This window comes from Orycteropus afer, unplaced genomic scaffold (genome assembly GCF_000298275.1).
Source record: "Orycteropus afer afer isolate SDZICR_OR568_19922 unplaced genomic scaffold, OryAfe1.0 scaffold00329, whole genome shotgun sequence".
NCBI classification, from domain to species: domain Eukaryota; kingdom Metazoa; phylum Chordata; class Mammalia; order Tubulidentata; family Orycteropodidae; genus Orycteropus; species Orycteropus afer.
This window is the reverse complement of record NW_006921916.1, coordinates 140,708-164,344: the sequence shown is the minus strand read 5'-3', so window position 1 is coordinate 164,344 and position 23,637 is coordinate 140,708. Positions and strand designations below refer to the sequence as shown.

The window sequence follows — 23,637 nt, the reverse complement described above, 5'->3', positions numbered from 1 at the left end:
TTGCCATCAAGTTACAACTTGACAGAGTAGAACTGCCCCATAGGGTTTTCAAGGCTGTAATCTTTGTGGAAGCAGTCTTTGTCATCTTTGTCCGCAGAGTGGCTGGTGGGTTTGAACTGCCGACCTTTATATTAGTCATCTTTATTAAAGAAAGTTTACAGTTAGAATTGCCAGATTGATTCATGAGATTCCTGCAGTGGGGAAGTTTATAAAAGTTGAATAAGAAGTCAATATAAATCTGAGGTGTAGTAGCCATTGCTAAGATCCAAAAAAGAGAAGGACATGGAATGAAGTCTGCTCTAAAATGTAGTGTGTTAATGAAGAATTTAAAGAAAAAAAGATTCCAGAGGTAGGAAGATTACCCAAAGAAAAGTATACAACAACATCTTTAACTAGAGGATCATTTTACTTCTTTCCCCAAAATTTCAGAATTATTTGCTGATACTTTTCTTCTGACAATGAATAATTGAACATTAATGGAAAAATACAATCCATTTCCAAGATATTAAATATGGAGCCAGTAAAATACAATCTTTACTGTAGTATCATAGGGAGCTCTGGTAGCATAGTGCCTAAGGCACTTGACTGCTAACCAGAAGGCTGGTGGTTCAAACCCACTGGCCACTCCTCGGAAGGAAGATGGGGCAATCTACTTTGGTAGTGATACTGCCTCGGCAACCCAAGGAGGGGTCGCCATGAGTCGGGTCCGACTCGACGGCACATAAGAACAACATAGTATCATAACTTAGTATTAAATTATAACTTACCATTTTTATTTGAAAATAATTATCATTCTTAAGTCTCATTATTTCTTCTCCATACATGATTACATATAAGTATTTGGAGGTTTATTTTCCTAGCCCTATGTGCTAAGTGCATGCAGATAATTTTAGTAGTTGTTATTCTGTTGTTCCAGACCAATTTTAACACTGTTTTAACAAGAGAGAAAATGAGAAAAGAGAGCATAATAAATGATCTAAGTGATAAGTTGAAAAGTACAATGCAGCAACAAGAGCGAGATAAAGGTTTGTACTGTTTTAACCATTTTAATTCCTTTTTAAACTTAAAGATCCATATTTATTTGAAATGATTTATCATTATATACTGCTTATTTCAATTTTGGGACCCTCAGACTTGATAGAGTCACTTTCTGAAGATCGAGCTCGTTTGCTTGAGGAAAAGAAAAAACTTGAAGAAGAAGTCAGTAAGTTGCGTAGTAGCAGCTTTGTTCCTTCACCTTATGTAGCTGCAGCCTCAGAACTTTATGGAGCTTGTGCACCTGACCTCCCTGGTGAAACAGAGAGATCTGCTGTGGAAACTGCAGAGGAAGGGAGATTGGATTCAGCAATGGAGACAAGCATGATGTCAGTACAGTAAGTATGCCTACCTTAAATACTACCAAAGGCTTTTAAGTTACCAGTAAGAATTCTTTAAGCTATAGTTATGCACATGGAAAATATTTAACATTGCTGGTTGTCCAGTGTTTTTGTCTAAAAGTCGTGCCATTACAACTCTTGAAACTATGAATATAACAGATCATTTTAACGTTGCTGATTGTGTCCCCCCCATATGAGGCCCTTGGAGAATGTTTAATTTACACATGTTGTTGTTATGTGCCGTCAAGTTGTCTGCAACTCATATTGAACCCCTCCTTGGGTTTCCTGAGGCAGTATCACTACGGAAATAGATTGCCTAATCTTCTTTCTGAAGAGTGGCTAGTCAGTTTGAACCACCAGCCTTCTGGTTAGCATTCAAGTGCCTTAAGGACTACGCTACCAGAACTCCCAATTCTACACATATATGTATCAAAATTTTCCTTAGATACCAGAGTAAGGATTACTGTAGTTGTGGTGTGCCATTTTTATTTATTTACAGTACATTGCTGTAGTAATGAATAATTATAAATAATAGATCCATTTGGATTGTGGGGAAACGTAGGACTGAGGAGTTTTTTGAAAAGTAAAATGTATTTAAGTTCCTGTATGATTCAAGGAGCTGTGGTGTTGCATTGCCCAAGGCATTTGACTATTAACCAGAAGATTGGTGGTTCAGATGTACCAGCCACCTTAGAAACCCAGTGTTGGAATCTACTTGATGGCAGTGTGTTTGGTTTGGTTTGGTGTACCAAAAAACCAAACTCACTGCCATCGAGTTGGATACAACTCATAGTGACTCCTTCTTGGGTTTCTGAAGTGATATCACTACAGAAGTAGATTGCCCAACCTTCCTTCTGAGGAGTGGCTGGTGGGTTTGAACCGCCAGCCTTCTGGTTAGCAGTCAGATGCCTTAGGCACTATGCCATCAAAGCTCCTTTGGTTTGGTATAGTTCAAAGAAAAGGGTACAAAAACTAGTTAACGTCAGATTTACAAAGATACAGAGTTTAAGAATGTATGCTGAAAGTAGCACTATTTATAATAACAAAAAGATGGAAACAACCTAGGTGCCCATCAACAGAAGAATGGATAACCAAACTGGTACATACACACAATGGTATACTATGCAATGCTAAAGAATAACATAGAATCTGAAAAACCCTGCATAACATAGATGAACTTGGAGGACATTATGCTGAGTGAACTAAGTCAATCACAGAAGGACAAATGTAGTATAATTCATTATTGTAAAGTGTCAAGAAAAGTTTTGTATATGGAAGGAAACTTTTCTTTGTTGGTTATCAGGGATTGGAGGGGACAAGAGGAAACACTGCTTGGTAGGTAGAGAGAAGTATTGATTTGGGTGAAGGGAAGGACAATGTACCAAATGTGAGTGATCAACACGGTACCATTGAGGAAGAGGAAAACAGAGAGAGGTGCATGGGAGGTATAGACAACAAAGATGAACCCTTTTGCTCATACAGTACTGTGTTGTCGGTCATGGCAAATATTGATAGATGATTGATAGACAGGCTGAATGACGAGGTATGTCTGTGCAGGGGGGAGTGTGTCTGTGACCATGTATGGGGTTGGCAGACAGTGTTTCTACATGTGTATTTGTATGTTCTGTAAGAATTTCCAGGTATATAGTAGAGTTGACAAGGGACAAGGTTGTAGTCACTTCTTGGCCACAGCCAGCTACCTGGAGGGAGCAAGTAGTTGGACCTGTGGGCTCAGGACCATGGTTGCAAGGGCCGTCAAGCTCACTTGGCATAACATACTATGCAAAAACATTGTTCCTCATCCTACTTTGGTGAGTAGCGACTGGGATCTTAAAAGCTTGCAAGCAGCCATCTAGATGCAATGATGGGTCTCTCCTTGTCCAGAGCAAAGAAGGATGAAGAAAACCAAAGATGCATGGAAGTAATTAGTCCAAGCGACTGGTACACCATACGATCCTCAGCCTGTATGACTATGAGACCAGAAGAACTAGATGGTACCCGACTACCACTTTCAACCACTTGGACAGGGATCTGTGCAGGCGATCCTGGATAGAGTGGCAGAACAATGTGGAACAAAAGTCAAAATCATAAAAATGAAAAAAAATGGGACCAGGTTTATGATAGGGTCTGGTGAAACCCCTGAGACTATGGCCCCTAGCTGCCCTTCAGGTCTAGAATTGTATCCACTCCTATGGCTTCTAGCCAAAGAAAAGACAGGCATATAAGGCATATGAACATTTACATTAGGTAGATGCACTCCTTGGGGAGATCAGTCATGGGAGAATAGAAGGACTGTATATGCACAGGGTGAAAGCTCGGGGTGGGGGGAGGAGTGCATGGGAGGGAAGGATGCAGGGAAGAGGTGGCTATGGGGAGGTAGTGGGAGGAGAGCTGTTGCATGGTGGGAAATTACAGTCAATATCATGAGACAAAGTATATGTGAAGTGCTGTGTGGAAGATAAATTTGTTCTGTAAACTTTCATCCAAATCACAATAAAATTTAAACAACAAAAGAATGTATGCTAAAATAATATGTGTAGAAGCAAAATGCTAAATGTTCAAACTGGTAAGGAAAATAGAATGAATAAAATGTTAATTTAAAAGAGCAGGCAAGGCGTACATATAGAAATATGATGTTTAGAAATCAAATCCCTATTGTCTGATACATAATATATTGATCAATCCAAATATGTTTATTATCATTTCTGTTCCCCTTTGTTCTATTCTGACATCAGCTGCATGTGCAGTATTTCTTTCTTTGATATCCTAACCATCAGAGCTAGATCAGATCTCACAAGTTAAAGGTCACAGTTCCTTAGACTGCCAGAACTGCTCTGGACTTCACATGCCAGCCACAAACTCAGGGATCCTAAGGGTTCCCTGTAACTTGTGATCTGAAAAACAAAACCATTACCATAGTCAATTCAGACTCATGGAGACTCTATAGGATGGCATTAGAACTGCTCTATATGGTTTCCAAGGCAGTAATTTTTATGGAAGCAGACTGTCACAGCTTTTTCCCACAGAGCAGCTGATGGGTTTGAATTGCTAACCTTGTGGTTAGTAGCCTAATGCTTAACCACTGCACCACCTGGCTTTTCACTTCTGACCTACTGGCTACACATTTTGGTGTTACCTCTACCCTCTCAGTATACTGCCTTATCCCATGATTCCACTCACTCTAACCTGCTGTCCTCCACTATTCCCCTGACTTGATAATTTGCTGGAACAATTCACAGAGCTCGTGGACAACAGTATACTTAAGATTACAGTTCTGTTACAAAAAAGGATACAAATGAAGGTCAGGTCTGGAAGGAATTCCATTGCTAATGTTCTGTGTATCAAAGGGTGTGCTACTTCCCCACATGTATCAGTGTCTTTCACCAAGCAGGAAGGCCCCTGAAGCTTTCATCTTCATAGCCTTTATTAAGGCCTTCGTCACATAGGCATAATTGACTGAATCTTCCGCTCCTCCCTGGAGGAGGGCTAATTATCCCTTGGTCTCTCTGGCCTGACCAGCACCTATTTTAGTCGTGTTGTTAGCGTAAAATATAAGGTAGGTGAGATCTGGGACCCTTATAAATAATAAAGATGGTTCAGTCACTGGGGAAATTACAAGGCTTTAGGAATTATCTGTTAGGATCCAGGGAAAAAGATCAAAATTTTGGGGTACAGTTAAATTCTTTTCCCCACAGATGGTAATGAGAAGACATAACATAAATGACAGAAATTAGTCCAAATAAATGTGAATGAGGTAAACTGACCTCCATTACAACAAAACCTCTGGAGATGGTGGACATAGCTATTCAGCCACACACTATGTATAAGAGAGGCACCTGGTACAAGCAAAATGATACCAAAAGTTTAAAATAATGGGATTGAAAAAATGTATGAGGCAAATAACAAGGAACACAATATTTACTGCTTATCTGTGTTACCGTCAAACCTAGATTTCAAGGTAAAAGGGTTTTAAAAAGCTAAAGAGGGATAAAAAAAATCATAGGTCACCAAAAAGCTGTTAGTTGCTAATTTGTAGTTGCTTAAAAATGTGATTTTAATAAATTATGTATGTATCAAAAAAAGATTAAATATAGAATATGAAATTTCCAGACCTCTGATGGCATAGTGCCTAAAGCATTTGACTACTAACCAGAAGGCTGTTAGTTCAAACCCACCAGTCACTCCTCAGGAGGAAGTTTGGGCAGTCTACTTCCATAGAGATCCACCTTGGAAACCTGACGAGGGGTCGCTATGAGTTGGATTCACCTCGAAGGCAGTGTTTGGTTTGGTTTTAGTTTTATAGTTAGGATTTATCCTAACCCATAGTTAGAATGTTTCTGGAAACAACAAGAAACTAAATAAATATAGCAATAGAGAAATAGAATAAGTGGTATTTGGTAACAGTTTTAATCTAATAGAACTGTTAAGAAAATCATCTATATACCAAACCACAAAGAAAGTGTCGAAATTCCAAATAGTGATATAATTCGGGCCACTAAATCTATAGGAACGATATTAAAAATTAACAACAAAAGTAGGAGTCCATAAATCTGGAAATTTGAGTAACTCCTATTTAGGATTAAAGATGATACAGAAATGGAAATAAAGTTAATCAGCACTAAACAAAATAATCAAAACCTGAAGAATATAGTCAAGATGGTAATTATAGCCTCAAATATATTTTTTAGGAGATAAAAATAATAAAAGCAATTGAGTGAAGATAAAGTAAATGCTGTTTTACTTTATCCATGTACAGATAAGCATATGGAATGCAAAGGAAGGGACAGACATAACCAAATGGCTAGGATGTAGTTAATCTCAACTTGTGAATGTTGATGCAAAAAATCCTAAAGACAATTCTAACATATCAAATACAATGGAATGTTAAGGCATTGTAGACTTAACAGTATTTCAGGAAAGCAGTAATAAAAGTTAAACATTAGACTATCTTATGATGTAGTTCACTGTGTTCACAGATTACAAGAAAAGGATAAAATATGATCATCTCAATAGATGTAGAAATAGCAATTCACTGCTTAATTGTTAAATTTTTTTTTCATAAAATCTAAGTAAAGTACAAGGAGAACTTACTTAATTTGTCTACAGAGCATAATAGAAATACAATAATGTAAAGATAGTATTTTCTCACTAGAGTTGTTTTAGATTTAACATAAACCCACTTAATCGGAAAGAAGGTTGGCAATTTACTTCCGTAGTGATACCACCTCGGAAACCCAAGGAGGGGTTGCTATGAGTCTGGTCCGACTCGATGGCGCGTAACAACAACAACAATAAGCCCAATTAAAATCTAAACGGGATAAGTTAGGTAAGAATTGGTAAGTTTAATGATAAATTCAGGTAGAAAAATAAATGTACAAAAGTAGTTGATAACTGTGGTGGTTAAGTTTGTGTGTCAGCTTTGCTGCGCCTGGTTGAGTGGCTGGGCAGCTGAATGTAGTTATTCCCCATGGTGAGATTGGTAATTAGCTCCATGGTAGAGTCTATTGGAGCAGCTGAGTAGCTGCTTTGGTATGTGGTCTGCTTCCCGTATATAAGAAAGAGCTTTGAAAATGGTCTCTAGCTTACGGCACACTTGAACCCTGCATGTAGCTGTGTCGTTGTTCAGCAGCCTGCCATGCTCTGCCCACCTTGGGACTTTGAATGGAATTGAATCAGTGACCTGCCGTGTGGTTTGCTAACATTGAGACTGTGCCTTTTTACCTGTCAACCTTGGGATGGTCAATCTCAGCAGCCAGCCGCTGACTGAGTGAAGAAAAGCCTCTAGCTTCAGTGGGCCAGGAGCAGGAGGCAGAGCTGAAGCCCAAGGTTGAGGGGCTTTTACCCAGCCCCTAGTGCCTGGCACTTTGAATTCAGACTTAAAGCCTCAAAACTGTAAGAGAATAAACTCCTGTTTGTTCAAGTCATCCCATTTGTGGTATCTATCTTCTGTTAGAGTGGTGCTAGGTAATCAGAACAATAACATTTTGAGAAAGAGAATAAGGATGTGTTCTACCAGGTGTACAATTCACATAAAGTATTACTGTTTGGAATATTATTGGTATAGCCACAGGAAACAAACCCATCGGTATGTGGAAATTTATATATGGCATTTTAAGTTGATTTGGAAAAGAATGGACTCTTCAGAGTGTTACATTTGTAATTGATTTCCTTGTGTGTGTGTGTATTTAGAGGGAGAATGGTTAGCTGTATATTTCACCTTATTTGCAAAAAAATTACAGATATCTTAAATGTTTAATTTTAAAAAAAAGATCTGTAGTCTTTCCTCATAAATGCTATTACATCAAAATTAAGGTTAAAAATAAGTAAACCATTCTCTTACTTTTAGAGAAAATATCCATATGTTGTCTGAAGAAAAACAGAGGATAATGCTGTTAGAACGAGTAAGTAAATTTTCTTGAAATAACAATGTTTAATATATTCACTTTGGGGATGCAGTTAAACTTAATTCTGAAAACATACTTTATTAGACTATTTCTGCTTATAAACTAACTCTGTCTTATCTGTTATTGTATGATTAAAGTTTGAGAAATCTTACCATTTTGTGATTTCAGGCAGCTAAACGATTTGCAATAATATTTTGGGCCTCTCATTTGTCATGCTTAACAGTTAATGAACTCTGTATCACAGAAAAAGGTTCCTAGTCTTTACTCAGTAGAATAATATTCTATTATGTAGAAAATTTGTTTTCTTCGTTATCAGTTCAGAATATAGGAGAATATTAAAAAGAAGAGTTTTTATTGTTTAAAAAATGAAATACACATTTTTGGAAAGTTGGCAATAAGAATAAACAATGGAAAGGAGTAGAGAGGGGCATTCACCCTATGTAATAGACACTTGTTATTTTTGATGATGGGAAAGGTAACATCATATGAAAGTGAAGTATAAACAGGTTGACAAAGATAAATGATGTCACTAAAATGCACAAGGAAAGAGAACCTGTTGGTAATTGCCATGGCATATATAATTTTGAAACAACAGCAAAAACCAAAAAATACATGTGTGGGTATGTGTATGGATGTAGACATGTATAAATATAGATGTATATATAGATGTATACATATGCATCTACATGACTGTATACACATATATTCATTACATATAATAAAGCTCATGGGTTGTACAGTTAACTGATACTTCTTGAAATAACCAAACACCTTGCAGGGTTGTATTTCTGGGTATAAAGGATTAGGACTATAGTCCTATGGGACATCTCAGTCAGGTGTCATAATAGTTCATACAGTTTTGTTCTGCATCCTGGTGAATATAGGCTTATCTTGGAGATACTGCAAGTTCAGTTCCAGACTGCCACAATAAAGCAAATAAAGCAAGTCACATGATTTTTTTTGTTTTTCTAGTCCATATAAAAGTTATATTTAAATTGTTTTGTAGTCTATTAAGTGTACAATAGCATTATGAAAAAATTTGAAATATTGTGAGAATCACCAAAATGTTAGCACAGAGACACCAAGTGAGCACATATTGTTGGAAAAACAGTGCTAATAGACTTGTTCAATGCAAAGATGCCCCAGAACTTCAATTTGTAAATTAAAAGAAAAAAAGGCACTATGTTCAAAATGCAAATAAAGTGATGCACAGTAAAATGAGATATGCCTGTTGTGTGTGGGGTCTTAAAAGTTTGTGAACAGCCATGTGAGATACAATTGTTGGTCTCTTCTGGTCTGGAACAAAAGAGAAAGATGAAAACCAAAGACTTAAGGAAGAAATTAGTCTTAGGACAAATTGGCTACACAAACCACAGCCTCTTCTACCCTAAGACCAGAAGTACTAGATGGTGCCCAGCTGCCACTACCAACTGTTCTAATCAAGGCCGTGATAGAAGGACCTTGATAGAATGGGAGAAAAATGTGAAACAGAACTTCAAATTCCTTTAAAAGAAAAAAAAAAAGACCTACTGGCCTGATTGATACTAAACAATTCCCTGAGATACTGTCCTGAAATACTCTTCAAATCTGGAACCCGGAGCCCACCTTGTAGCTAAATGACAAATTGGCTCAAAAAATAATACCAGCTGTAAGTACTATGTTCCTTTAAAAAATTACTCATGTGAGAACAAATGGTCAACAATTACTTTAAAACAAAGGTGAGAATGTAAGAGGGCAGGTAAACTAGATAAACAGAAGAGGAATGGCCAGAATGTAAATAGTGAAAATGTTCACTCATTATGAAAAATGTAACCAATGTCATTAAACAACTTGTATAGAAATTGTTGAATGGGAATCTATACAGCTGTGTAAGCCTTCATAAAAAAAAAATATTTATAAAATATTAATTTAAAAAACAAATTCAGCATAGTAATGACCAGTAATATTAATAATAAATAATGGTAAGAAGATAATTATTTTTTTAAAATAAATGTTCATTTGAAATGAGCAGGAGAAAATTTTCCATAAGAGCTTTCCCTTTGTTACACTATCAAGTAAGATCTAATTTTTGTACACATTTGTTGAATCTTTGTTCTTAGACCAACTTTTGTTCCTTAAGGAATTGAAGGTTTTCAATGATGTTTATTCAACAGTATCTATAAACTTAATACATATCTAAATTTAAAATTGCATAGCTTTAATGAAATGCAGCATGTTTTGTTTATACTTAAAGGTTGTGGGACTTCCTACATTAGAATCACCTGAGATGTATGTTATAAATGTAAATTTCTTAGTCTTAGACCAGACCCACTAAAACAGGGCCTTTAGAGATAGATCTCAGGCATCTACCTATTAGATTCCACTTTGGCTTGATTATCATTTAAGCCAGGAATTAAAAGTTGAAAAGGGTTCATGGAAAATAATATCACCATTATCATTTCCTACTAGAAAAACCAATCATTAGTCTGATAGTTATCATTCTGTATAGATTTATTTGAGTAACTATTAGGATAAACCAGATTTGTTTCCTTCCCAACCCTTAACCCGCCCCCCCCCAGACATTGCAATTGAAAGAAGAGGAAAACAAGCGGTTAAATCAAAGACTTGTAAGTTTTTTTTTTTTTTTCTTACCAAATTAATCTTAACATTTTAAAATTACTTGAATTGTTTTTTTATTATAAAGATACATTGTCAGAGAAGTGTATGCCTTGATGAACTTACTTCCAGTAGTCTTTGTTGAACCTTGCTGGTCACTGATGACTATTGATTGATACCTAGAGTTAGGAAGTCAAGTCAGGGCTCTCACCTGAAATTCAGACTTTTTCCTTGGTATGATAGGAAAATGTGTTTCAGTCAGAAAAATATTTAATTCCTGCCACATGAACTAACTTACTGAGACAATTTTAAAAGTAGCAAAACTACTACAATCTTACGAATCTTGAGTTACTTTTTCCTTTTTTTAATTGAAGTTGTGTGAAAGACATAGGAACCCATGTGGTCTTCTGAATTACCTTGGCTTCTCTGACCTGTGAATTTAACCAGTTATTTCAATGTCTAACTCATGTTTTACAGTCAATGATAATTGTTTTAATTAAGCAATTAATGATTGTTCAATTTCTGCTAAATGCTGCTTACATGGAAATAGCACGAGTTTAAAAATCCAATTTAAGGCTTGTGTTCAATGCTTTTGAACAACTTACTAAGCTTTTTAAAAAGTGAAATTTCTTACTATGAAGCAGCTGCATTACATTGTATCTCTTTCTTACCTTAAACATCATTAATTCACAATGATTAGACTGTTAACCATTAATTTATCTCCAACACAGTCTTAATTAAGGCTTATTGCTGTTCATAAGTAGAGAAAACAGTTTCTCCAAAAGATTTAGCAGAACTGCCTATTTCAGGCATCACTTACGTGTTTTATGCATTATCCTCAGTAGTATATAAGCTGTATTTGGCAAGAATTTTTGTCAATTTTGTTCACTGTTTGTCCCTAACATCTAAAACACTAATGAATACATAGTAGATACTAGATAATTATTTATAAATGAATCCAAAGAGTATCTGGTTCCTACTCAGAGAGAATGTAAATCATTTAAATATGAATCATATTTTCATATAAATTAACTTCTGAATTCAATCTTTCCTGAGATCTAAATCCTTATTTCTAATAGTATATGAAAAATTCTGAAGTTCACTTTTTAACTAAATAAATAATTTGAGTAGAATATAGTCAAACTTGTCTTAACTGACAGTCCACAGATCATTTTTTGTATGGTCTTCATAATCATTTGCTCTTTACTTTTTAGGCCTTTCTATTCATTGTTTTTTATGTCCTTGCTTTGTATAACTATGCATTGGGCTCACATTCTTGCCATCCTTGTAGGCCCCAATTCTTTGTAACAAGTGCCCATGCTTTGCTTGATGTTATGAGGATAGTGGATTAATACCTGTTTGAAGAACAGCTGTCTTGGCTGAGCTAAGATAACAGCTAATCAGTTAGCATGTACTAATTGTTGTACTCACATCAGCAGCCAAGGAAACAGATGACCCATCAGATCTTTTATTATTTAATGATTGCACAAAATAATTTTTTTTTCTTTTTTTTTTTTTAATACTGAGGTATCTCAGGAGTTGAGTTGAAGGATAAGAGAGAAGCAAAATTACCAGCCCACATTTCAACCAGATCAGTGTTGTTCTGTTTGCTATTCCTATTTAGATACTGGGCTTCTGAGTGATATTTATTAAAGAAGTTTTTTCTACCAGAGAAAAGATTTGAAAATCAGTGTGCTAGAGTTTTACAATTCTTTAAAAATTTCTGTCTCTCTTTCTGTGGTATTTGATTTTTATAGATTAAATTTGTAATTGTAAATTAAATGTGACCAACTTTTCTTAACACAAGTGAAAAGGTAGATATATTTGTCAAGTGAAACTAATTTTGGAAGTAATAGAATTAAGTTAATGAAAAATAAATAATAAATGTAAGTTTGGACTTTCAAAAGCTAGGACACAGCCTTAAATATGTGTAACATTTTCAAAGGAAATGTTTTAAGCATGGACCTAATACTAATAGTTCTTAGGGTACTCTAATTTTATATACATTTTTTTTAGTGAAAATTTAACTATATATTAATTATATATTTTATATACTTTTTTTTCAAGCTGTCTCAGAGCATGTCTTCAGTATCTTCAAGGCATTCTGAAAAAATAGCTATTCGAGAGTAAGTATTTTATTTATATTTAGGATTTTCTTGTATGAAAAAAAGTACAATTAAAAATATTTACTTATCGATTAAGAAAATTTTGAAATGAAAAAATTTTAGTCAACACCTATTATAAATAATGTAAAGAGTTTGAAAAAATACTTAGTTCAGTTAATTTTGTCATCCATTATGTCAGGTAAAGAAAAGGGACCAATGTTAACAATGCTTTTTTTTTTCCCCCTCCCCAAATTGTTCCAAAGACTCTCGTTTCAAATAACTCAGGCCAAAGAACAAGATTACTATGAGTTAGTCTGGCCCAAGAAGTTTAACTATTATTCAACTGCTGTGTTGTTGTTATGTGCTGTTGAGTCAGCCCTGACTCAAAGTGACCCCTCCTTGGGTTTCCGAGGCGGTATCACTACGGAAATACATTGCCCAACCTTCCCTCCAAGGAGTGGCTGGTGGTTTTGAACCACCAGCCTTCTGGTTAGCAGTCAAGTGCCTTAGGCACTGTGCTATTAGTAAATTTAAGTTATGAATTTGATGGCACATAACAACAACAACAACAAATTTTTTGTGGTAAGATACCTCATAGTCAGTAAACCTTTGACATATTGTTGTAATTTTATCTTCTCTGAGTAATTTGAAAGGGCTGGGTGGTATCCAAGGAGCTCTGGTGGCGTACTAAGGTACTGCTAACCAGAAGGCTGGCGATTCAAACCCACCAGCCACTCCTTGGAGGAAAACTGGGCAATCTACTTCCATAAAGATTTACTGCCGTGGAAACCCAGAGGGGGTCACAATGAGTCTGAATCAACTCAATGGCAAGAGTTTTTTTGTTTTAGTTGGGTGGTATTGGTCTTTACCAGCTGTATGTTAATGAATAAGTAGTCTGTGGTCTTTTAGAGATTAGAGAAAGAGATGAGCTTAAATGGCACTGCTTCAGAGAATCCCCGTCTATCCTTTTTAAGATAACATGTTCTAATATTCAGCCAGAACAGTTGCCTGCCACATAGTAAGTCGGTGGGCTATAAGTATTTGTAGGGTAATCAATGAATATCAGACTGTTCTCTTTTAAAAGCTTCCCCAACTGCCTTTGATGTGATGATTTATCAGGTATAGGACCTACTGAATTAAATGATCTTGACAACTAAGAAATCTAAGATTAACTTTCACGGCCTGTTGAATATGTTTTGATCACATTTCTAAAGGCACTGAAGAGACAGGAGACACCACTTACAGTATGTAAGCAGTTGTACCTACTTCTTTCTTTCTGGCCTATACTCTAACCAGTGATAACCACTATCTTGTTTAGAACCCAAGAAGCTCAATTGCTTTCTTTTTTATGTCTAAGAGCACTCAAGTACTGAAGAAGTGTGTTCCATTTCTTTCTTTGCCACGGTGACTATAAATAACTTTGCTGTCTCTGAATGAAGTCTCATTGTTTCTTGCTGTGAAACAAAAGACTAGGACTATAATCTTCTTATGATTAGATGAAGTATGATAGGTGCTTATGTTCCCCCTCATCCAAACAGGTGTTTTTCTTTTTGTCTCTTTTCAAATGTTAAATATTGGAAATTTGCTTCTGGAAACTTGGTTTCTGACAGTTGGTAGTATCATCCTTTGAACAGCTGTTGTGCATGTCTAGCACTTCAATTAGGAAGTTGTACAGAGTACAAAAAAGAAGATCATGTAAATATAAAATTGAATATTGCATTAATACTTGACTATGTTTGAATAAGGATCTCTGGTGGCATAGAGGTTAAAGCATTTGTCTGCTAACCAAAAGGTCAGCAGTTCAAATCCACCAGACACTCCACAGGAGGAAGATGAGACAGTTTGCTTCCATAGATTTTCAGCCTTGGAAACTCCATGGAGGCCATTCTTACTCTGTCCTGTAAGGTTGCTTTGAGTCAGAATCGACTCAATGGCAGTGGGTTTGATTTTTTCACATATAGTTGTTGAACACTGCAGAATATTTACTTAAGTTTCCAGAATAGAGTAATAGTCACTTCTATGTAATAAAATAACATTGTTTTATTCAGTTTTCAGGTGGGAGATTTGGTACTCATCATCCTAGATGAACGTCACGACAATTATGTATTATTTACTGTTAGTCCTACCTTATACTTTCTGCATTCAGAGTCTCTACCTGGCCTGGATCTCAAACCAGGTGAGGGTGGTAAGTATCACCTTCATAACTAAAATATTAAACCTTCTTGTTGTCTAATTGTATCAGAATTAAGTAATCAACAGGAAATGCTTCTTAATCTCTTTTGTTTCATTTTTTATGTAAAATCTGCATTATCCATGTTTTGATTCTATCAGCATTTGAAAATTAAGGGTATACAGTTCTTGGAATGGATGTATTGATGAGAATATGTAGTTTATTCAGATGTTTCATACCCTAGTAGTAGCACAGTTTATATTAAGTCAAAAATTATTTGTTCTCTTAATAAACTTTAAGATGTTCTTTCCATCCTATTTATTATCCTGTGTTCCTACTTTGATTTTCAATAAAGTAGTCAGTAATTGTATTTTGTCTTCAGTAGAAGTAAGCTTCATTTAAATATGTTAAATATAAATGTCTATTATGTATTTCTTCAGATTTTAAAGCGTTCAGGGAGAATCATAGTAATTGGTGTCATAAACCATTGTTGTTGTTGTTGTTATGTGTCATCGAGCCAGACCCGACTCATAGCAACCCCGCCTTGGGTTTCCAAGGCAGTATTGGAAGTAGATTGCTCAACTTTCCTTCCGAGGAGTGGTTGGTGGGTTTGAACCACCAGCCTTCTGGTTAGCAGTCAAGTGCCTTAGGCACTACGCTACCAGAGCTCCTTCATAGACCATTATCAGACTTGAAACCCCACAGGATAACTTAGGTGTTCACTTATAAATGTCAGTGTTTCTCAAACTCTCTTCCTTGAACATGACTTTTGAGAGTTAAAAGAGAATAGAATAGAATATCTGGAGGGGGGAAAAAAAAAGAGTTCAGTGTTTAAATTTGGGAAACGCTGCATACTCTTAGACATTTACAATGCACATTGTCATTTTACAGATTTACTTAACAGTCTTACTTAACCATGAAACTCTTTTTTTTTTTTCCCTTTAAGGAACTCAGACCAGAGGATCCCAGTTTAGAGAGGGCTAAACATGTTATAGTGTTGCCTTCAGAGTGTGTGGATTACCAGGATGTTTTTATGCCTGTGATAATGAAACTTATAACTGAATACATTACTTCCCAAGTATTAGGCAAACACTTAAGTTTATATGATTCCTTTCAGTCATTATGAATTGGCTGTGAAGTACTGTTTCGCTGTCGAGAGTATTTTCTGTATCCCCTCATCCAAAGGCTTTTATCTATCATGTCATAGTATCTTTATATATTTAGTTCTAACATGAAAAAATTATTTAATCATGATATCTTGTATTTATATCTTGCTAAAATATTTTTACTCTCACTTCTCTTGAATGGAGAGTAGCTAAAGTGAATGGAAAAAGCGAAATAAAAGGGCTAAATGCTAAATTTCAAAAGGAACCTTGAGAAGACAAAGTGTAAAGTATTATAATGAAACGTGCAAAGACCTGGATGTAGAAAACTGAAAGGGAAGAACACACTCAGCATTTCTCAAGGTTAAAGAACTGAAGAAAAATTCCAACCTAGAGTTGCAATACTGAAGGATTATGTGGGCAAAACAATGAATGATACAGGAAGTATCAAAAGATGAAAGGAATACACAGAATCACTGTAAGAAAAAGGATCGATCAATGTTCAGCCATTTCAGGAGGTAACATATGATCAAGAACCAATGATAATGAAGGAAGAAGTCCAAATTACACTGAAGAAATTGGCAAAAAAACAAGGCTCCAAGCAATTGATGGACTACCCATTGAGATGTTTGAACAAACGGATGCAGTGCTAGAGGAGTTTGCTCATTTCTTGGAAGACAGATAACTTGGCTAACCAACTGGAAGAGATCCATATTTATGCTCACTCCAAAGAAAGGTGATGCAAGAGAATATGGAAATTACTGAACCATATTATTGATAACACACATAAATAAAATTTTGTTGAAGATAATTTCAGAAATGGTTGCAGCAGTATATTTACAGAGAATTGCTAGAAATTCAAGCTAGATTCAGAAGAGGGTGTGGAACAAGGCTTAGCATTGCTGTTTTCAGATGGGTCTTGGCTGAATGCAAAGAATACCAGAAAGATGTTTACCTGTGTTTTATTGACTATGCAGAGACATTTGACTGTGATTATGGATAACATAGCCAAGAAAGGAAATTCCAGAATGCTTAATTGTGCTCATGAGGAGCCTGTCCATAGACAAAGAGGCAGTTTTTTTAAAATAGAACAAGGGCAGATTTGAACTGCTGACCTTTTGGTTAGCAGAACAAGGGCTTAAAATCAGGAAAGGTGGGCATCAAGGTTGTATCCTTTCAGCATACTTACTCAATCTGTATGCTGAGCAAATAATCCGTGAAGCTGGCCTATATAAAGAAGAATGCGGCATCAGGATTGGAAGAAGACTCATTAACAACCTGTGATATGCAGATGACACCACCTTGCTTGCTGAAAGTGAAGAAGACTTACAGCACTTACTGATGAAGATGAAAGACTTCATAGAGCCTTCGGTACAGATTGTTGTTGTTGTTGTTGTTGTTTGCCGTCGAGTCGGCCCCGACTCATAGCGACCCCTCCTTGGGTTTCCGAGGCAGTATCACTACGGAAGTAGGATTGCCCAACCTTCCTTCCGAGGAGTGGCTGGTGGGTTTGAACCGCCAGCCGTCTGGTTAGCAGGCAAGTGTCTTAGCCACTAATGCTACCAGAGCTCCAAGAAAACAAAAATCCACACAACTGAACCAATAAGCAACATCGTGATAAATGGAGAAAAGATCGAAATTGTCAGGAATTTCATTTCACTTGTATCACAGTCAGCACCCATGGAAACAGTCAGGAAATCAGAAGATGTATTGCACTGGGAAGATACCTTGCAAAAAAACTTTTTAAAGTGTGAAAGAGCAAAGATGTCACATTGAAGACTAATGTGGGCCTGACCCAAGCCATGGTATTTTCAGTAGCCTCATATGCATGTGAAAGCTGGACAGGTAACAAGGAAGAACAAAGAAGGTCTGATGCATTTGAATTGTGTTAGCAAAGAATACTAAAAATATACCAAGGACTGCCAGAAGAATGAACAAATCTGTGTTAGACGAAATACGGCCAGAATGCTTCTTAGAAATGAGAACGACCAGACTTCTTTCACCTACATTGGTCATATTGTCACAAGGATCCATTCTTTGGAGAGGAATATCATACTTGGTAAAGCGAGGGTCAGTGAAAAAGGAAAGGACTGACTCAGTAGATGTAGTGATTCTCTTAACCATAGCAAAGATTGAGGATGGTGCAGGACCTGGCAGTGATTCATTCTGTTGTACCTTAGGTCCCTGAGCAGAGCTTACTCACCATCACCTAACAATGGCAACAACAACAAAATATTATTGTGGGATAAGATTGGTTATGGTTTCTGTTGGAAGTGTCAGAGGCATCAGCCTGAACAGAATACCTTGTTGGACCAAAATGCTTTTAGAATCACCTTTATTATGGCAACTTTCTCTTATAAATTTAAAAGGAGAACAACTATGAACTCTCTTAGCTTGTCACTCACTCAGCTTCTCATCTTACCACCTCCCACATTTTCCATCTCCCTTTCATACAATTAGAGCCCTTCTGAACTTTTTTCATTCCTAAACCTCACTAAGTATTTACTGAGCACTAACTCTGTTCATGGGAGCTCTGGTAGCATAGTGGCTAAGACACTTGCCTGCTAACCAGACGGCTGGCGGTTCAAACCCACCAGCCACTCCTCGGAAGGAAGGTTGGGCAATCCTACTTCCGTAGTGATACTGCCTCGGAAACCCAAGGAGGGGTCGCTATGAGTCGGGGCCGACTCGACAGCACATAACAACAACAACAACAACTCTGTTCATATGGAGTCCTGGTGACTCAGTGGTTAAGCCCTTAGCTGCTAAAAGAAAGGTCATTGGTTTGAACCCTCTAGCTTTTCTACTGCAGAAGGATGTGGCAATCTACTTCCATAAAGATTACAACCTTGGAAATCTTATGGGACGGTTCTTTTCTGTTCTATGTCACTATGAGTCACAGTGTGATTTTATCTCTCTTCATTATGCTTTGCCAGATAGTGTGGAATATAGATATGTAAAATGTGCTTTTCATACTTTGGGGGACTTTCATTTGACACACTAACTCCCAAATAATTGTGCTTTACTTTGAACCTAGAAAATACAATTTATCTACATAATTTTGTTTTCAGATATGGGAAAGATTATCTTTGTTAGTTCTTTCAGTAGATGGCACTGTTGAGTTAGTTTGGGATTCCTGGATTTCTTTGTTCATGATTTATACTTAAGTTAGTATTTCTTGAACTCTGTTAGTTCTAGGATTTGATGTGTCATCTGCATTTAGTTAATAAGTAGTAAAAGTCATGTAATGCTCATTACAAATTAACATTAATTTTATTTTCTTTTATAAATTGGTATATACTTCACTGATTTCAGCATTTTCAAAAGTCTCATGTGAACCTCAGAAGTCTGTTTCCACACTGGCTATTATGTTTACATAAATAATAATAGCCTCACTTTCAAAACAAAATTAACAATTTGATTAATCAGCTTCAGGTGCATCTAGAAGACCCTGGGTACTTGGAAAAGTAATGGAAAAGGAATACTGTCAAGCCAAGAAGGTAAAACAAATGACATCATATATAATATGAACTTAGAAATTATACAAGAGCTAATCATATTGATTAGCTCTTCTATAAGAGCCAATCACATTATAGAAGAGCTAAGGCATTTGACTGCTAACCAGAAGGCTGGCGGTTCAGACCCATCCACTCCTTGGAAGGAAGGTTGGGCAGTCTACGTCCGTAGTGATACCGCCTTGTAAACCCAAGGAGCAGTCGCTATGAGTTGGATCTGACTTGATGGCGATGAGTTGTTTTGTTTTTTTTTTTAAATCATACTTAAAAATTGTTACTAGTGCTTGACCTTTGAGCTCACTTCAATTTGAGCTTAAATTTAATGAAAGTGAAATTTAACAAGCAGTTTTTAAAGTATTTATGTTACTTGTCAGTAGACATCAGAATAAATTAGCAACAATCCATCCCTATAAGGGATTTCATGTTCTCTGACTAGTGTTTCATATGCAAAAGAAGAGATGTGCATAACTGGTGACTAAACCAAACCAAACCAAATTCACTACCAGGGCATCCCCCTCCTTGGATTTCTGAAGCAGTATCACTATGGAAGCAGATTGCCCAACCTTCCTTCCAAGAAGTAGCTGGTGGGTTTGAACCGCCAGCCTTCTGATTGGCAGTCAAATGCCTTAGGCACTATGCCACCAGAGCTCCCAACTGGTGACTAAAGGTGAAATTTTTTTTATAGGTAGACTTGATGTATTTTTATTTTTATACTGTACCCCCACTTAAGGTACAATAATGTAAAAAAAAAATTGATAACCAAAAAATACCTGGTAGTAATGCCATTGCCACAGAAATTAGTGAGATCTACTATCCATTCTTCCCAGCTTCACTCTTATTTTGGACCTAAGTTTGCAAAATACTAAGATAACTTAAAACTGTATTAGTGGAATTTGTTTGAAACCTAAAGTAGTCACATAAGATTCACTTTGTATTAACATTCATATACTTTAGCAAGAATCAGATTTTCCTTCTGTTGATAATAGTGCCTCAGAATATTTCAGCTGGTCAGGTGTGGATTTTGTGTCATTTGACAAAGACTCCTCCAGTATTCCAGCTATGAGTAATATGATGGGAGGGTACTTCTTTAATTTGGCTTAGTCATTTAACTGATTACATTTTCTTTCTTTTCTAGGCGCAAAACCGATTCAAAGTTCCTTTGGGGACAAAATTTTATAGAGTGAAAGCGGTATCCTGGAACAAGAAAGTATAACTTATAGAAGGAATTAATAACATTCTGTGACATTTTTCTGATCTGTCCTACAGTGCTCATTGATCACTCCAAAATCAACAGGCCATCTTTTTATACAAAGTCAGTGTGACAATACTCTTCATTGGTGTACAACATTGACTTTTGAACTGGCTGCATTTTAGGAACAATAAATTTATTGAAACTCCTGGCTTAATTAAAATGATTTTGTTTTTATTTTTACCCAGAAAACTCTAGAAATGCGGACCAAACTAGTTCATTTTTTCAAAGGGCGAACCCTGTGCATTGTGGCTTATAAATAGCCATATTAATTGCCTGTTTAATATACATTAGCTTGAACTTAGTTGTTAAATGTTAGTTATTATTACCAGCATTTGTCCTTTTGTGAACCAGTATCAGATACTTGCACTCTTTAACACTTTCTTTATAAAATGTATAAATTCTTCAAAACTATTTAAAAAGGAGTATTATTGCATGCAACATAATCATACTTTTGAGTTTGCCTCTATAGATTACTAAAACAAATTGTTTCATTTATTTTTTTAAATGCCCTTTGATGTTTCAAGATAAAAAGGAACTCTGTAATTCGATTGACTGATATTTAAGATCAGCTATAAATTATCAGTAATCTTTAAAAGCACTTTCAGTGATTGGTCATCTGGGTTCTAAAGGGAAGAGTCTGTGCCATTGACAGTTTAAAATGAAGCACTCAGACCTTCCCAACTTCTTTATTACTCTGTTCAGAATAATCATATTGATGAAATTGTAATTTATGGTTGAGTTTCAGAAAAAAAAATGTTCATTGTACATTAACCATATAGGTCATTTAAATAACAAAATATTGTATTGTAAAAGACATGCAGAATTTTAAAACAATAAAGATTTGAACCTGTAAATGTGTGTGCCTTTTAAAGAAAGATGCATTTTCAGTTGAGTGCTAAGAAGTGTGAAAAAATTGTTCTGTATCATATCTTAGAGAAAACATGTTAATTACAAAAAAATATATATTCTTTATTTTATACTGTGTAACAGGGTGAAACAGTGTTAACTACAGGAGAATTGTATAAATTAGATCTGAAGAGAATCCATTGAACAAGGATATTTAAATGAGTTAGTTGGGTTGAGTGAGACTTATTTCAAGTTTGTTGCTATAGAACAATAATAAAGTGATTGTTTTTTTCAGACAGTATTTAATTTCTTCACAAAAATAAGTTAAATATTTTTTTTAATGTGTATATCTAGTAATACAGAAAATGGAATAAACACCATAGTGTATAGATAACTGAATTTGACAACATATTAATGAATAAATGAACAAATGATTTCACGTTTCTATTTAATCCTTCCATGGTGATATCTTTATGCAAAAGATACAGAAGCAATAAATGATATGTAGAGTGGCTTTTTTGAGCAGGTTTGGTTGAATCTAAATTAATCTTCCAGATAAGCCATTTTGACTTAGTTGATAGCCTTAAAATGTCATATATGGTCACTGTGCTGTGGAGTGTGTAGTGCACTGACATGTGGCATCAAATCCATCATCTCATTAGTGTTTCTCATTAGTGTTAGATTGTGTTGCTTATAATTTTTCTTATATCCTTTTTTTAGCGATCCCATCAATTTTCATGTATACCTTTACAAAACAAAAAAAAAGTGAAATAATTTTCTTATTTTATTAAAAAAAAGAAACATGGAAATCTAAACTCATCGATTCAGCTCTTTGGGTAGTTAAAGGCAATATGCTGTGGGCTTTGGAGTCAGAATGTCTGAGTTCCAGTTACAGATCTAACTTCAAGCAACTTGTATATGAACTCTGACCCTACTTAGGACCTACCTCATAGAGTTATTTTGAAGATTGAGAATTATGAATTTAAAGGGTTTTGGAGAACCTCAAAATGTTAATATAGTTAACAAAAGGCATTGCTGATTAATATAACCAAAACTTTTTAAAATCCATTAGTCATACTTTAATAAAAATGTGGTTTTCCTTATTACCTGAATGAATATTAAATTTCATTGTACTTCAAGTTAACTTTAAGCATACCTAAATTCTATAGATAGTTTTAATTATTTTGGCAAAGGTACCTGGTGGTACTAAAAACAGAATGAAAAATCAACTTACCTTTTTTATTGATTTTTATTTTCTTAAAATAATGTGAACATTTAGTTCTTTTATAACTCTACTTCCATGCTGTCCTCTTTCCTATGTAGTATATTATTACATTCTAGTTTTCATTAGGATTCACATTATCATGACTCTAAATAGTCTCTGCTGAGACTGATTTATTCCTTTCTTGCATTGCCAGTAGTTTTTCATTGAAATTTTTGTGGTTTATGCCTTCAAGTCCCATTTTTTTCAGAGAGCTTTGTGTTGGAACCATTGCTTCTGCAATATGATGTCTTATTTCTTGACTGGTGCTTCCATGAGTGTAGATTGTGGATCCAAGTGAAATGAAATCTCTGACAGCTTCAAACTTTTCTCCATTTTATTGTGATGGTGTTTGTTGGTTCATTTGTAAAGATTTTTGTTTGCTGTGTGATTCATGTTGAAGACTGTAGTCTTGGAGCTTCATCATAAGTACATCAAGTCATCTTCATTTTCAGCAAGCAAGGTTGTGTCATCTGCATATCACAGGTTGTTACTGAGTCTTCCTCCAGTCCTGATGCCACATTGTTCTTCATATAGTCCAGTTTCTCAGATTATTTGCTGAGCATACAGATTGAATAAGAATGGTACTTAATAAGTACCGTTGAGTAATAGGATACAACCTGATCCACACCCTTCCTGATTTTAAAATATGTACTATCCCTTCGTTCTTTTTAGATGACAGCCTCTTGGTCTGTGTATAAGTTCTTCATGAGCACAATTAAGTATTTTGGAATTCCCATTCTTCACAGTGTTATCCGTAATTTGTTATGATTCACACAGTGAAATACCTTTGCATAGTAAAATACAGGGAAACATCTTGCTTTCAGCCAAGATCCATCTGACATCAGCAGTGATACCCCACGTTCTACGTTCTCTTCTGAATTCAGCTCCTGAAGTTCCATGTCAATATACTGTTGGAACCATTTTTGAGTTATCTTCAGCAAAATTTTTTTTTTCTTTTTTTTTGAATGGCTGATTTTTTTTTTTTTTTTTTTGAATGGCTGATAATT

At 35.6% G+C, this 23,637-nt stretch overlaps 1 protein-coding gene across 1 annotated transcript in view; it reads left to right on the top strand.

Moving 5' to 3' along the window:
• Window positions 1–20,481, top strand: part of RB1CC1 (RB1 inducible coiled-coil 1) — a 73,734-nt gene extending 53,253 nt beyond the window's left edge. The window contains exons 15-22 of the mRNA XM_007952203.2: window positions 917–1,025; window positions 1,133–1,373; window positions 7,723–7,777; window positions 10,339–10,386; window positions 12,443–12,501; window positions 14,529–14,665; window positions 19,183–19,253; window positions 20,404–20,481. Coding sequence (XP_007950394.1) covers window positions 917–1,025; window positions 1,133–1,373; window positions 7,723–7,777; window positions 10,339–10,386; window positions 12,443–12,501; window positions 14,529–14,665; window positions 19,183–19,253; window positions 20,404–20,481 — 798 coding nt within the window. The remainder of the gene's footprint in view (window positions 1–916; window positions 1,026–1,132; window positions 1,374–7,722; window positions 7,778–10,338; window positions 10,387–12,442; window positions 12,502–14,528; window positions 14,666–19,182; window positions 19,254–20,403) is intronic.
• The last annotated feature ends 3,156 nt before the right edge of the window (window positions 20,482–23,637 follow it).